Source organism: Gymnoscopelus microlampas (genome assembly GCF_963454915.1).
Source record: "Gymnoscopelus microlampas genome assembly, chromosome: 12".
In the NCBI taxonomy this organism is placed as follows: Eukaryota; Metazoa; Chordata; class Actinopteri; order Myctophiformes; family Myctophidae; genus Gymnoscopelus; species Gymnoscopelus microlampas.
In genome coordinates, this window is record NC_139949.1 from 1077423 (window position 1) to 1090917 (window position 13495).

At 39.5% G+C, this 13495-nt stretch overlaps 1 protein-coding gene across 4 annotated transcripts in view; it reads right to left on the minus strand.

Moving 5' to 3' along the window:
* The window catches only part of amot (angiomotin), a 54165-nt gene extending 40888 nt beyond the window's left edge, over nt 1-13277 (minus strand). For all 4 annotated transcript variants that reach the window (XM_084074689.1, XM_084074688.1, XM_084074686.1 and 1 more), the window contains exons 1-3: nt 13192-13277; nt 10440-10586; nt 6940-6990 (exon numbers count right to left, since the gene is read on the minus strand). In XM_084074689.1, the coding sequence (XP_083930815.1) occupies nt 6940-6990; nt 10440-10527 (139 nt within the window). In that variant the 5' untranslated portion in view covers nt 10528-10586; nt 13192-13277. The remainder of the gene's footprint in view (nt 1-6939; nt 6991-10439; nt 10587-13191) is intronic.
* Between the last annotated feature and the right edge of the window lie 218 nt (nt 13278-13495).

The window sequence follows — 13495 nt, forward strand, 5'->3', positions numbered from 1 at the left end:
ACGCGTAGATCGGTTTGTTTTCCGGCAGGATGTTGGGCCGTCCAGGACCCAAGGACCAAAGTGGGTTAAAAGTCTCCCCTGATGGAGTCGACAGATGTTTGAACACTTTTAAACTTTCATCTCCGTAACGGTTTGCCTACAGTTGAATTTTTACCTTTTCAGAAGAGGTTTGAGATGCTCCAAAGCTCGCTCTAGATCCTCCGCTAGGAATATTCATCGTTTCACACATTTCACCAATTCCATAAAAAAAAAAAAACAAGATCAAAAGCCCCCAAATTCCTCCTCAAACAAACCAGAGAACAGGGAGAGAAAAAAAACTCTCAGTATTCTGTAGTTGGAAGCAAAGCCAGAGAGAGAGAGACGGGTCTCCCCCGTTTCTGATGAAGTTTTAGAATCCCTTCCAAAACAACACAAACTATTCCACAAGTCTTCAAAAGTATCCACAAGTATCCAAAAAGTATCCGTTTACGCCTTGTAAACAATCAAGATGAACCAAAAAGAATCCCTACTCCCAAAAAAAAGAAGAAAGAGAAGGAAAAAAAAAAGGTCTCAGTATACTTCTTCGTTCTCTGGGTCTGTTTGTGATGAATGGTTGAATCGGCTCAAACGACAGCTTTGGTATGCGGCAGAGAGTGTGTTTTCACAGCTTTGAAACATTACATGATTCAATCATATAATCATCATGATAAAGTGATCAGACTGTGGTGGAACCAGAGAGAGAGGATCAGATCACAAGCAGAGAGAAAAAGCCCTTTGAGTCTAAAACTGTGTGAAAAGATTGGAATGTTGGAAGTCCCGCCCCCAACTCCTCTGACCGCCTCCCCCCCTCCTCCCCTCACCTCCTCTGACACCCTCCACACCCTCCTCCTCCTCCTCCTCCTCCTCTTCTTCAGTGGGAAACTGGAGGAGTTTTTCTGAAGTCTGCTGTTTTTTTTTAGGGGGGGGGGGGGGTTTAAAGAAGGGGAACCCCCTCCCTCCCCTCACCTCTCCTCTCCACTCTGCTCTGGGAGGGAGCAAGGAGTATGTCAAGAAGGAGAGGGCAGGTAGCATGAGCCATAGACCACCAGGGCTTCTCAAAGTGGGGACTGGGGACCCCCAGGGGTCCTTGAGGGGGTTCCAGGGGGTCCCCAGTAGAATGAGGAATCGTTGAGCCCTAAACTTGAGCCTCGTTTTATATTTTCTTAAAATATCTTTGGCAAATCTTGACAAATACATCTCAGATGATCTCATTACTAACTGTCTAACTATCCGTCTAACTGTCTTAACCCATTAAGACCGAGAACGCGTCTGTGTCATTTTAAGATTTCTTTGGCTATTCAAAAATAGCAGATATACAAGCTCATAGCACGGCACGAGTGCCGCACTATGAGCTTGTATATCTGTACTTTTTTGAAAAATTGTGAAAATGCATGCAAATCCTTTTATATATATATATATATATATATATATATATATATATATATATATATATATATATATATTATTTTTATTTTTTTTATTATTTTTTTAAGCGAATTTGTAACTCAAATCTTTGCTTCTGGGGGTCTCTGGAACTAAATATTTTGAGATGGGGGTCTGCGGCCAAATCCATATCATTTTGGGGGTCCTTGACATGAAAAGGTTTGAGAACCACTGATTATAGCAACATTAACCCTAACTGTTTGGATTTATAAGACATTTGTAGAATCCCCAGAAGCAAAGATTTGAGTTAAAATATTTGCTTTATGAAATATATATATATTGAAAGATTTGCAAAAATGTTCATGATTTTTCAAAAGAAAAGCAGATCTACAAACTCATCTGCTATTTTTTGAATAGCCAAAAAAATCTAAAAATGACACAGATGTGTCCCGGTCTTAATGGGTTAACTAACCCACAGTTAGACTAACTGTCTAACTGTTTAACTAACTGTCTACTGTCAGTGGTTCTCAACCTGTGGTACAACCTGAGCCTCCCTCTGGTGGCACGCAGAGATATATCCCAAAAAAGAAGAAGAAAGTGGAGTGAAATTTGTAATATTATACAACAGATAGTTTTGACCAAAGCAATTGGTTGAAATAGGCTCTCCAGCCCGTGCTGAATTGAGCATGACAACATGACAGCCAGTGGTGGAAAGTAACTAAGTACATTTACTTAAGTACTGTACTTAAGTACAATTTTGAGGTATTTGTACTTTATTTGAGTATTTCCAATTTCCAATACTTTTACTTTTACTCCACTACATCTCAGAGGCAAATATTGTACTTTTACTCCACTACATATACTTGAAAACTTTAGTTCCTAGTTACTTTTCAGGTATAAATTATGATATTATGAAACATGCATTAACCGCTTTAGCCCTATTTTATACATACAGTAGGCTATTTGAAAATAGCAGATCGACAAGCTCGATGCGACGCGTTGTGAGCTTGTCGATCTGCTATTTTCAAATATTTGGTACTTTTACTTTTGGTACTTTAAGTACATTTTGATGCCAATACTTTTGTACTTTGTACTAAATTTTGAATTCTGGACTTTTACTTGTAACAGAGTATTTTTATATTGCAGTATTGGTACTTTTACTTAAGTAGAGAATTTGAGTACTTTTTACACCACTGATGACAGCACACCCAGACGTTTCTAGAAGATTGGAGAACGGATTGATCACGTTAGAAATATCATCATCATCATCAGCTGTGCTGAGCCTGATCAGACAGAGTCCAGGCAGAGCAGCAGCGCTGTTGCAACTGGCCAGTGGTGGAAAAAGTACTCACATTTTTCACTCGAGTAAAAGTATCAATACTGCAATGTAGAGATACTCTGTTACAAGTAAAAGTCTGGAATTCTAAATTTACTTGAGTAAAAGTACAAAAGTATTGGTGTCAAAATCTACTTTGTGCAGAATGTCCCATTTCAAAGGTTTTCAAATGTATAAAAATGTTTTGAAAATAGCAGATCTACAAGCTGCATTGTGAGCTTGTAGATCGGCTATTTTCAAAAGGCCGAAATGTATATAGGGCTGAAGAGGTTAAAGGTATACGCGGGAGTTCAGAGGTAAATAAACACCAGCAGTACTTTTCCCCGAACACCAGGGGGTGACGCAGGAGGGAGTTCCATAGCGAGGTACTTTTGAAGGGATGGATGCCCGAAAACAGGTTGCTTTATTGGGATACAATATGCGGAAATTCCCGCCTTGCTGGTTCTCTGAATTTTTATTTTTAAATAGGCTCTTTCATGATAAATTGACCACATATATGAAGTTAAACAACTAAATTCTATCCACACGCTATCTTAAAAGTAAATTCTGTGCCTCAAAAACGAAGTTTGAGAGCGTTTTAAAACCGAAAGTAAACGTTCATACGGACACGGACACGCACGGACGCGCACATGCGTGCGTTAATTTACGTCCCGGACATAAACATAGAACACATAAACATTAGGGAAAATACGGATTTCAGAAGGAGGACTGTGTTTCAATGAAGGAAAACACCCCAGCATCATTATATAGTGGCTGATAGAGGGGGAAAAATGCAATATATATATATATATATATATATATATATATATATTTTTTTTTTTTTTTAATTTAGGCTTAATGTTCCCTACAATACCTTTAATGTATGTTTTGTAATAATAATCAAAATCTACAAAGTAACTAGAAACTAAAGTTTTCAAATAAATGTAGTGGAGACAATATTTGGATCCGAGATGTAGTGGAGTAGAAGACAAGTATTGGAAATTGGAAATACTAAAAAAAACAGTACTTAGTACTGTTTTTTGTAAAAGTAAATGTAAATGTAATTAGTTACTTTGCACCACTGCTGAGAACCGCTGGTCTAACTGTCTAACCCAGAAACCTGAAGAATATAGTCCAGTTAGAAACTGACTGACTGACTGACTGCAAATACATCAATATAATGATACATGTTCACATCTAAAAACAAAACAGCTATTCCAAAACAAGCCCACCGTGTGTCACAATGCTTGTAGATCTGCCATTTTCAAACGTTTTTTGGAAATGTTTTAAAATGTTTAGTACTTTTAAATTTGTATTTATTACATTTTGAAATATTTATATTGTGGTATTGCTACTTTTACTTAAAGGAGCACTTCGCCCATTTTCAACCTATCTTCATATAATTGGTCCTCACTAATGCTCATTATAAGATGACACCCTTTATGTCTATTCTCTCTGTGTCTCATTGGTGGGCTGTGGACAGTTCAGAAACCTGCCTACCAGTGACATCATCGATGGGGAATCCAAGCTACTGTAATAGAAAATGCAGGTTTTCCCATCCTGGAAAGTTAGCATGCATTACTCCTTGTTTATAACATCTGTCTTATCCTTGTTTTATACTCCTTGTTTATAACATCTGTCCTAACCTTGTTTTATACTCCTTGTTTATAAGATATGCCTTATCCTTGTTTTATACTCCTTGTTTATAACATCTGTCTTATCCTTATTTTTTACTCCTTGTTCATAACATCTGTCCTCTCCTTATTTTATACTCCTTGTTTATAACATCTGCCTTATCCTTTTTTTAAACTCCTTATTTATAACATTAGTCTTATCCTTATTTTAGACCCCTTGTTTAAAACATCTGTCCTATCCTTGTTTTATACTCTTTGTCTATAACATCTGTCTTATCCTTGTTTTATACTCCTTGTTAATAACATCTGTGTCTTATCCTTGTTTTATACTCCTTGTTTATAACATCTGTGTCTTATCCTTGTTTTATACTCCTTGTTTATAACATCTGTGTCTTATCCTTGTTTTATACTCCTTGTTTATAACATCTGTGTCTTATCCTTGTTTAATACTCCTTGTTTATAACATCTGTCTTATCCTTGTTTTATACTCCTTGGGAGGAAGGAGAAAGTCACACTGGGTCTGGTCTCAGAGACGCCGCCCTACCGGTAGGAAGACGTAAAAAAAAACATATGTTTTTGTTGTCTCCGCCAGGCCGAAAGGCATGGCGAGAGAGTATGTCTTGTTATAGTTATTATAGTTATAGCTCTATATTATAATAGTAATCATTGATAAGTCAACTAGGCCAGATCCGTAAGGTTCGTAAGCCCCTACTGTATCTAACAATCACACAGCTGGGGGGGGGGGACCACACTGTGTTAATGTGGGCCTGGTCAGAGGCTGCATGCCTCCAGGCATTTCACCAGTGAATGAACACCAAACAAACAATGATTTAAAAAAAAAAAAAAAACAATCATGGCATTAAGCTCAATCAACTGGCTGCAGTGAATAGAATAGAATGAATGGAATGCTATTTATCCCTAAACAGAGACTACACAGTGTGCAGAATACCTGAGCACTGTGACCGCTCCAACACTAAGGAAAGCCTGTGAGTGAACACAGTCTTGCGATCTTCCCAAGAGAGTAAAAGTACAAACGTATTGGCATCAAAATATACTTTAAGTACCAAAAGTAAAAGTACTAACATGTTTGAAAATAGCAGATCTACAAGCTCACAACGTGTTGCATCGCGACACGTTATGAGCTTGTAGATCGGCTATTTTCAAAAAGCCTATGTAATAAAATAAGGCTAAAGTGGTTAATGTATGTTTCATAATATCATAATTTACTAGACCATACCCGGTCGACGCATCCGTGGGGGGATATGCGCACATGATCTGGCAACCCGGGAGGCGACATTGTTTGACACATAAACGCTAATAAGAAGCTGAGATGTGATGAAATTGAAAAACGGGCTTCACAGTTAGGTTCAGATGGTAATGGTCAATGGCTGTGTGCAAAATCAGAGCAATTGGTCCAGCCACTGAGGAGAACCGGGTAGCTTCACCTACCACTACAGACACCTACCACTACAGACAGACAGAGGTTACTAGAATTATAGTAGGATATCTGAAGAGTAACTAAAGTTGTCAAATAGTTGCAGTGGAGTAAAAGTACTATATTTGCCTCTGAGATGTAGTGGAGTAGAAGTAAAAGTACTGAAAACTGGTGTGTTTTGCAAAGATTGCCCTCCAAGCGGCGCTATAAAAGGGCGATGTGAAAAATCCAGGGCAGAGGTTTTTCCTTGGCCTCACGTCTAGTTATAGGTACAAACGTGAGTCGGCCTGTTATAGCGCCAAATCGGCCGATTTGAAAACATTTTGGGGGGCATTTCTTCCTTGGCATAGTGGGAATGTGTGTGCAAAGTTGCACGGTCGGCAACGCACGCTGCCTTCAGGATTTGAGGCATTTTGTTCAAAACGGACAGATCGATCCTAAATCTGTAGGAGTAATATCAAACAATGTGTTTTGCAAAAGGTCGGCCTCCTGGTGGTGCTATATCAGGCTGATCTGACAAAGTTAGGGCAGAGGTTCTCCTCTGGCATCCAGGGAGTGTGTGTGCACAGTTTCACATCGATCAGGCCAACGGTGCTGGAGATTAGCTGTTCACAGACGGACGGACACGCAGACAGGGGGCAAAACATAGTCTCGGCCACGCCTTCGGCCTGGCAGAGACCATGACAAAAAACTCCCATATCTGCAGGGTGAAGTACAACTATGTGCAAACACAGCAGCAAGATTAGTGAGCTGTTGTGACAGTAGAAGGATGTCTAATGGAATACAAGCGCCTTAAAGACTACTGATCATTGCGTGTATTCCTGCACTGTCTGCACAGAGTTGATCTCCAGATAGAAATACTTGACATACAGAGCAACTCACTTTAAACACATTTGAAAAATTAATGCTTTTTGTCCCAAAACTTTTAGACAGAGTGACTGCAAAATCCAGAACAAATTGCTGCCATTTGTTTCATAAGGCTTGACACCAGGCTAGCCTTGCCAACATGTACACGCATAAACATTAACATTTTGTGTTTTTTAAGCTACTTTTTGCAAGTTGCAATGTGGCACGGCTCCGTTTATACATTACTGTATTCCCTTACATATACACATTTTTTTTAAATCTCTTTTCTTGTGTTTTACTTGACTCACCCAACATGGAGTCGCTCACTTCCAAGAGATCCAACCCTGTTACACTGTTCTCTGTGAAATATAAGAATAATAATAATTAGGATTATTATTAGATTTATTAATAGTCTACTTCTCTGACATAAATTCAGTACAGTACAACATAGTCACACACACACACACACACACACACACACACACACACACACACACACACACACACACACACACACACACACACACGACAAGTAGGAAAATAGGAAATAGGGGTAAAAAAAAGTGCTTATTCAGTGTTTGGCCCAATTCCAATGTCCGCCCTAAGCCCTCAAGCCCTGCACACCCTCAATGACTTAAAGGGATAGTTCACCCCCAAAATGGCTTTTTTTCTATGGATTAGTCACCCCATGGAGACTTGAATTCATGGATATTTTTTGTTTTTTGTAGCATTCCTAAGCCAATAATTTGATGACCGGCAGCGGTTCCGGTAGGACACACAAAGAGTCTCCTTTGTGTCTCCTACCAGAACCGCTGCCTACCGGTTCACTGGTCATCAAATTATTGGCTTAGGAATGAGACAAAAACGAAACAATATCCATGAATTCAAGTCTCCATGGGGTGACTAATCCATAGAAAAAAAGTACTTTTTGGGGTGAATTATCCCTTTATGTGACGTCAGCTGGTAAGTGCTTGAGGGTGAGAGGCTGCAAGAGCTCCAAATGGTATAAAAAGGAATGGAATGGGACAGCACTTTGTAGATGAGTCTTTGTAGACTTCATTCATTACACTTTACATAACATTTAAAACTCTTACTGTCCTTATTTACAATCATTGCTTTAAAGACTGTGATTGTTGAGCATATTATTATATTTATTTGTGTTATTCTGTTCGTTTTCATTTGTGTTTGATTAGGGGTTGTACTATTTAAATATTCATTTTAAATTGTATTTCCATATTCTGAATTTAATTTTCTCATTTCTTATCTTGTGTCCCTTATTTTTACTAAATATGTATGTGTGTGTGTGTGTGTGTGTGTGTGTGTGTGTGTGTGTGTGTGTGTGTGTGTGTGTGTGTGTGTGTGTGTGTGTGTGTGTGTGTGTGTGTGTGTGTGTGTGTGCGTGCGTGCGTGCGTGCGTGCGTGCGTGCGTGCGTGCGTGCGTGCGTGCGTGCGTGCGTGCGTTTCTACATTCTAAGCTTGTGTTTCATGTCAGACTACACCACCTAGTGGCAGAACTGAGATACTTTTTTATTTTGTCCAAATCACTTTCACAGTTAAAATGTGAGATTAATTATTCTTATGACATCGTTATGACCTCACTATGACATCACAGCACCAGAAGAGCTGTAGTTGAGTTGAAGTTCATCATCATCGTCATCATCATCATTATCAGTGTCTCTGTCACTCATTTCATAGAATGTCTTCCAGGTTTCTTTCAAAGACAAACTGAACATTTGTAACTTTACGACAATGTTCCACACCTGGTGTTACTGTCCAAACAGAACAGATTTAAAAGCTCATCAAATCATAGCCTTAGAATGGCTGTGATATTAGGGTACATACATTTCATATATTCCATATACACAGCCATAGATCATGGTTAGCAGTCATGGCGGCGGTAGCCTCGGAATCCCAGCCTTTTTTTTTGTTGCAAAAGAAAAACGTCTGGGCGAACGGTGCAGGAACGATGGTCTTAGGACCTTGTTAACTCCTAACCAACCAGAGTGCAGAGGGGCGTCGCTCTAAATTTGGTGACGTCAGCCTGCTCCGTGCACAGACCGGGGGGGGGGGGGGGGGGGGGGGAGGGGAGGGGAGGCGGGGACATAGATTGGTGAAGCAATCGGAGGACGCGCCTTGCTCCAGGCGCCTGGGTTTGGATCCGCCCTTCGAGACCATGGATTCCTCTCGTTCTCTCAGTCTATGGCGGCGGCATTGAAAGTTGTAGCTGTGTGTGTGTGTGTGTGTGTGTGTGTGTGTGTGTGTGTGTGTGTGTGTGTGTGTGTGTGTGTGTGTGTGTGTGTGTGTGTGTGTGTGTGTGTGTGCCCACTACTCACCCTATAATTAATTACTGTGACTTGGGGTCAGATATTGTCCTCTAGGATTCATATCCATTTGAAAGTTCTGACAGAAAACGTGTGTTTAGTCAAATATCTCCACTTTCCCATGAGCTGCACACGGAGCACAATCTCTGCACTTCCTTTAGGGCAGGGGTGGGCAACTTTGATGATGGAGAGGGACACTATATTTCCACACTCACTCCAGAGGGCCACATTGCATATACTGTCGGGCAGACACCTCTTCTCTCCGTATTTTACTTTTTTTTCGCAATTCAAAACGCGTCGCACTGCGACACGTTTTCAGCTTGTAGATCGGCTACTTTTGCTATTTTTGAATTGGAATCCTGATTTCTTTTTTGCATTTTTTTATTGGAATCCTGAAAAGTTACATATTCATTTAATTTCAGATGCTTAGTTTAATTATTAATATATTGAATATAACAACTATTAGTTATAATTATGTTAACTTTATGAACTTAAATACAAAGACATTGGACATAAAAAAGACAATAGAATTTTAATACTAGTCATTAAGCTACTAATATAGACTGAAGTAATTAAAGCGGGTCATGTTTGGAATTGTAACAATATATCAGTATTCCGATATTAACCTGCGGGCCGCATTAAGTGAAGGTGAGGGCCGCATGTGGCCCCCGGGCCGCCAGTTGCCCATGTATGCAACTGACTAGGCACACGCATTGACTAGGTCAGTTGTGTGTCCGGTCCACTGGTATCTGCACATTTCTAATGTGACAATTTTTACAGTGGTGGAAAAAGTACTAAAATGTTTTACTTATACAAGTACTTGTAAAGTATCAATACTGCAGTGTAGAAATACTCTGTTACAAGTAAAGGTTCGGTAATCAAAATGTATTTCAGTAAAAGTACAGAAGTATTGGCATCAAAATATACTTTAAGTGCCAAAAGTAAAAGTGCTCTTTAAGCAGAATGTCCCATTTCACAAGTTTAACATGTATAAAAAAAATCATTTGAAAATAGCAGATCTACAAGCTCACAATGAGTCACGATGCGACGCATTGTGAGCTTGTAGATCTGCTATTTTCAAATGGCCGAAATGTATATAGGGCTGAAGTGGGTAATGTATGTTTTGTAATAATAATCTAAATCTGTATAGTAACTAGTAACTAAAGTTTTCAAATAATTGTAGTGGAGTAAAAGTACAATATTTGCCTCTGAGGTGTAATGGAGTAGAAGTAAAAGTATTGAAAATGGGAAATACTCCAGTATGCATGCATATGGAATACATGAAATGTATGTCCGTTCTGTGTTATTCTTAACAATGTGTTGGCAGTGGCACAGCTTGGCTGTGTGTGTGTGTGTGTGTGTGTGTGTGTGTGTGTGTGTGTGTGTGTGTGTGTGTGTGTGTGTGTGTGTGTGTGTGTGTGTGTGTGTGTGTGTGTGTGTGTGTGTGTGTGTGTGTGTGTGTGTGTGTGTGTGTGTGTGGTTCTTACCCAGGAAGGTGTTGGCACAGCCTGGCATCCCGATGTGACACAACCATCCTGCCACCTGCTCCGGTCCCCACTGGTCCAACGACACCATTGCTGGTTCTACTTACTGGTTCTGTGCTGGTTCCACTGGTGTCATAGTGGTTCTGTTTACTGTAACATCAACAAACAGGATACAGATCGAGTGGGCATCAACAATAATAATAATCATAATAATTGATTGACTGATTGAATACTTTATTAGTCAAACATGTTAACAGCGTGTGGGACAGTCAAGACAGACTTGTTTCCATTGTGTTCCTATGTATTCCATTCATCAACATCATAAAAATAACACACATAAACACTATATATCTACAAAGGAGAAAAAGGAAAAACGACAGCAGTGAATGTCACCTCCTTTCTATGGGAAAATCTCCCCTTGTGGTCTCCTGATAGGTGATTTTTCAGGCCAATTTTGAAAGAATATTGGTAATAATAATAATAAACACCATAGTTCAGCTAATTGTCATCTAGTTTCATATCCATTTAAAAGTTCTGGCGGAAAACCTGTTATTCAGTAGCCTGATTATCAGACAGAAGCTGCGTGGAGCTTCAGTCTGACATTGGCTGCTGTGTCCGCGATTACCAGAGGGAGGGGATTGGAATTTCCCTAAATCAATCACAAGAGATTCACGGATCCGCCTACATCTGACGTCATCGTACAGCTTGTTTTAGCAGATATTCACTGATTGGCTTGTCGTTAGACCACTCCCACCTCCGACTCTGATTTGTCAGGTATCTCTTCGATCGCGAAAAGCCATAGGCTGACATTATAGACAGGTTTCCTGTTAGTAAACATTGAGAGGAATATGACGCAAGGAAAATTACGCACCGGAGCACACTCGCCTATTAGTTTGTATTGGCCAGTGCGCTCACTGCCGCTCAGGGCTGTATTTTCGAACGCGCCTTTCACCCGGGCATGCGCAGATTGCGCATTCTGCTCTGTGATGACGTCGCGCGGAAATCCGTCTATAATGCCAGACCAAGAGGAGCTCACTCAGAGAGTGGGCGGGGTCTATGGGCTGGAACCAGGCTAGTTATTCAGTTAAATATCTCCACTTCACACATTCCATTGAGTTAGTGTTTGGTTTGTCAATGTTTCTTTCCTCCAAAATGTGCATAATGAATTTGTAAAATGGTCTGAATTTGAAATAATGTAAAGTATACATGCACAGCTACATTTACTCTTCAACTTCTGCTTTTTGCCCCAAAATGACTAGCTAGTATGGATTTGTAGCATTTGTAGAAATATTTTAATGTTCAAGCATGTTTACATCATGTATACTTAGTTTAGCAGCAATATAGTAACATCAAGATAACACTATGTGCAAGTTAGCTTGTAAAAAAACAATGTAGAAATACTTTGTTACAAGTAAAAGTGTCAGTAGGCAAAAGTACAAAATTATTAGCATCAAAATATACTTAAGTACTAAAAGTAAAAGTACTCATTACGCAGAATGTCCCATTTCACAAGTTCAATATGTATAAAAAGTATTTTGAAAATAGCATAGTATATAGAGGGCTTGTTGATGTATGTTTTACTTAGTAGTTGCTTCAAAGTAACTAGTAACTTAAGTTTTCAAAGAATTGTAGTGGAGTAAAAAGTACAATATTTGCCTCTGAGATGTAGTGGAGTAGCAGTAAAAGTATTGAAAAATGGAAATACTCAAGTGCAATTTAGAGTTTTTTTGTATTTTTTTTTACTTAAGTACAGTACTTGAGTAAATTGACAACACAGGAGTGAAAGCTGAAACTAGACAGGATGTCTAACCTTTTGTCACATGATTAGAGAAACTTCTATCATATCTGTTTTTAATGCGTTTCATTAATAGGCTCTATTCAGCAGCCATAAGACATTCACAGGTGTTACCAATGATACTAATGAAGGCTCTGTTCCATTCTGGTCAAACAGAGTCAGGGTGCTGATATTGTGCATGTTGGCTCACTGGAAACACCAGTGGATCTGCAGTTGGGGTCCAGGGACCCTCATGGGCTTCCAAATGGCCCCTTACAGGTGTGTAACTCTGAGAGACAGAGTTATGGTGGTCGTGGAAACCACTGTGCTACACTAAATGGAACAGAGCCTTCATTAGTATCATTGGTAACACCTGTGAATGTCTTCATAATATGGCTGCTGTGAATAGAGCCTATTCATGTTTTAATGACTTTAACTGCAGCCACAGCTTTATGAATGAATGACGTCATAGCCCAAAGCCTTTAAAGTATTTCATGTGGAGTAAACAGGAACTTTAAATCCAATGTAAATGTCGCAGTGGTGGAACTTGGAAGAAGTACTCAGATATCTTCATTATTAAGTAGCAACACCTCAATGTATTGGCATCAAAATATACTAAAGTTTTCATATAATTGTAGTGGAGTAAAAGTACAATATTTGCCTCTGAGATGTAGCGGAGTAGAAGTAAAAGTAGTGAAAATAGGAAATGCTCCAGTAAAGTACAAAATACCTCAAAATTGTACTTAAGTACAGTACTTGAGTAAATGTACTTAGTTACTTTACACCCGTGAAATGTCGTTACAGTAACTTTATACCCCCCCCCCCCCCCCCCCCCCCCTCCTCTGTGTTTCGGGAAGCGCTACTGTTGTTTAAAAAAAGACACGTGGTTCAAATCCAAACACACACACAAACACACGTTGTGACACACACACTAACTACACACTCTAACACACACTCACTTTACAAATGTACACAACTTACCACACACTGATCAGAACACTTTAAATCCATATCTCCGTCACGCGGCGTTTCTTCACAGAAGAAAGTGAACACATACACACACACACACACGCTCTCTACAGGTGTGGGCGGAGCTACGTAGGCCTTCCAGTGGATTGTGGGTAATGGTGTTTTTACAGTAGACACGTTGGGACTACAAACCGTCCATGTTTCTTGTCACTGAATCATGTTGTGGTTTATATAGTTGTGGTTCATGTGCGCCATCTAGTGGACACAGAGTGAAACTAATTCCTGACTGAGATGTTTTTTTTTGTCAAAGCTTTGT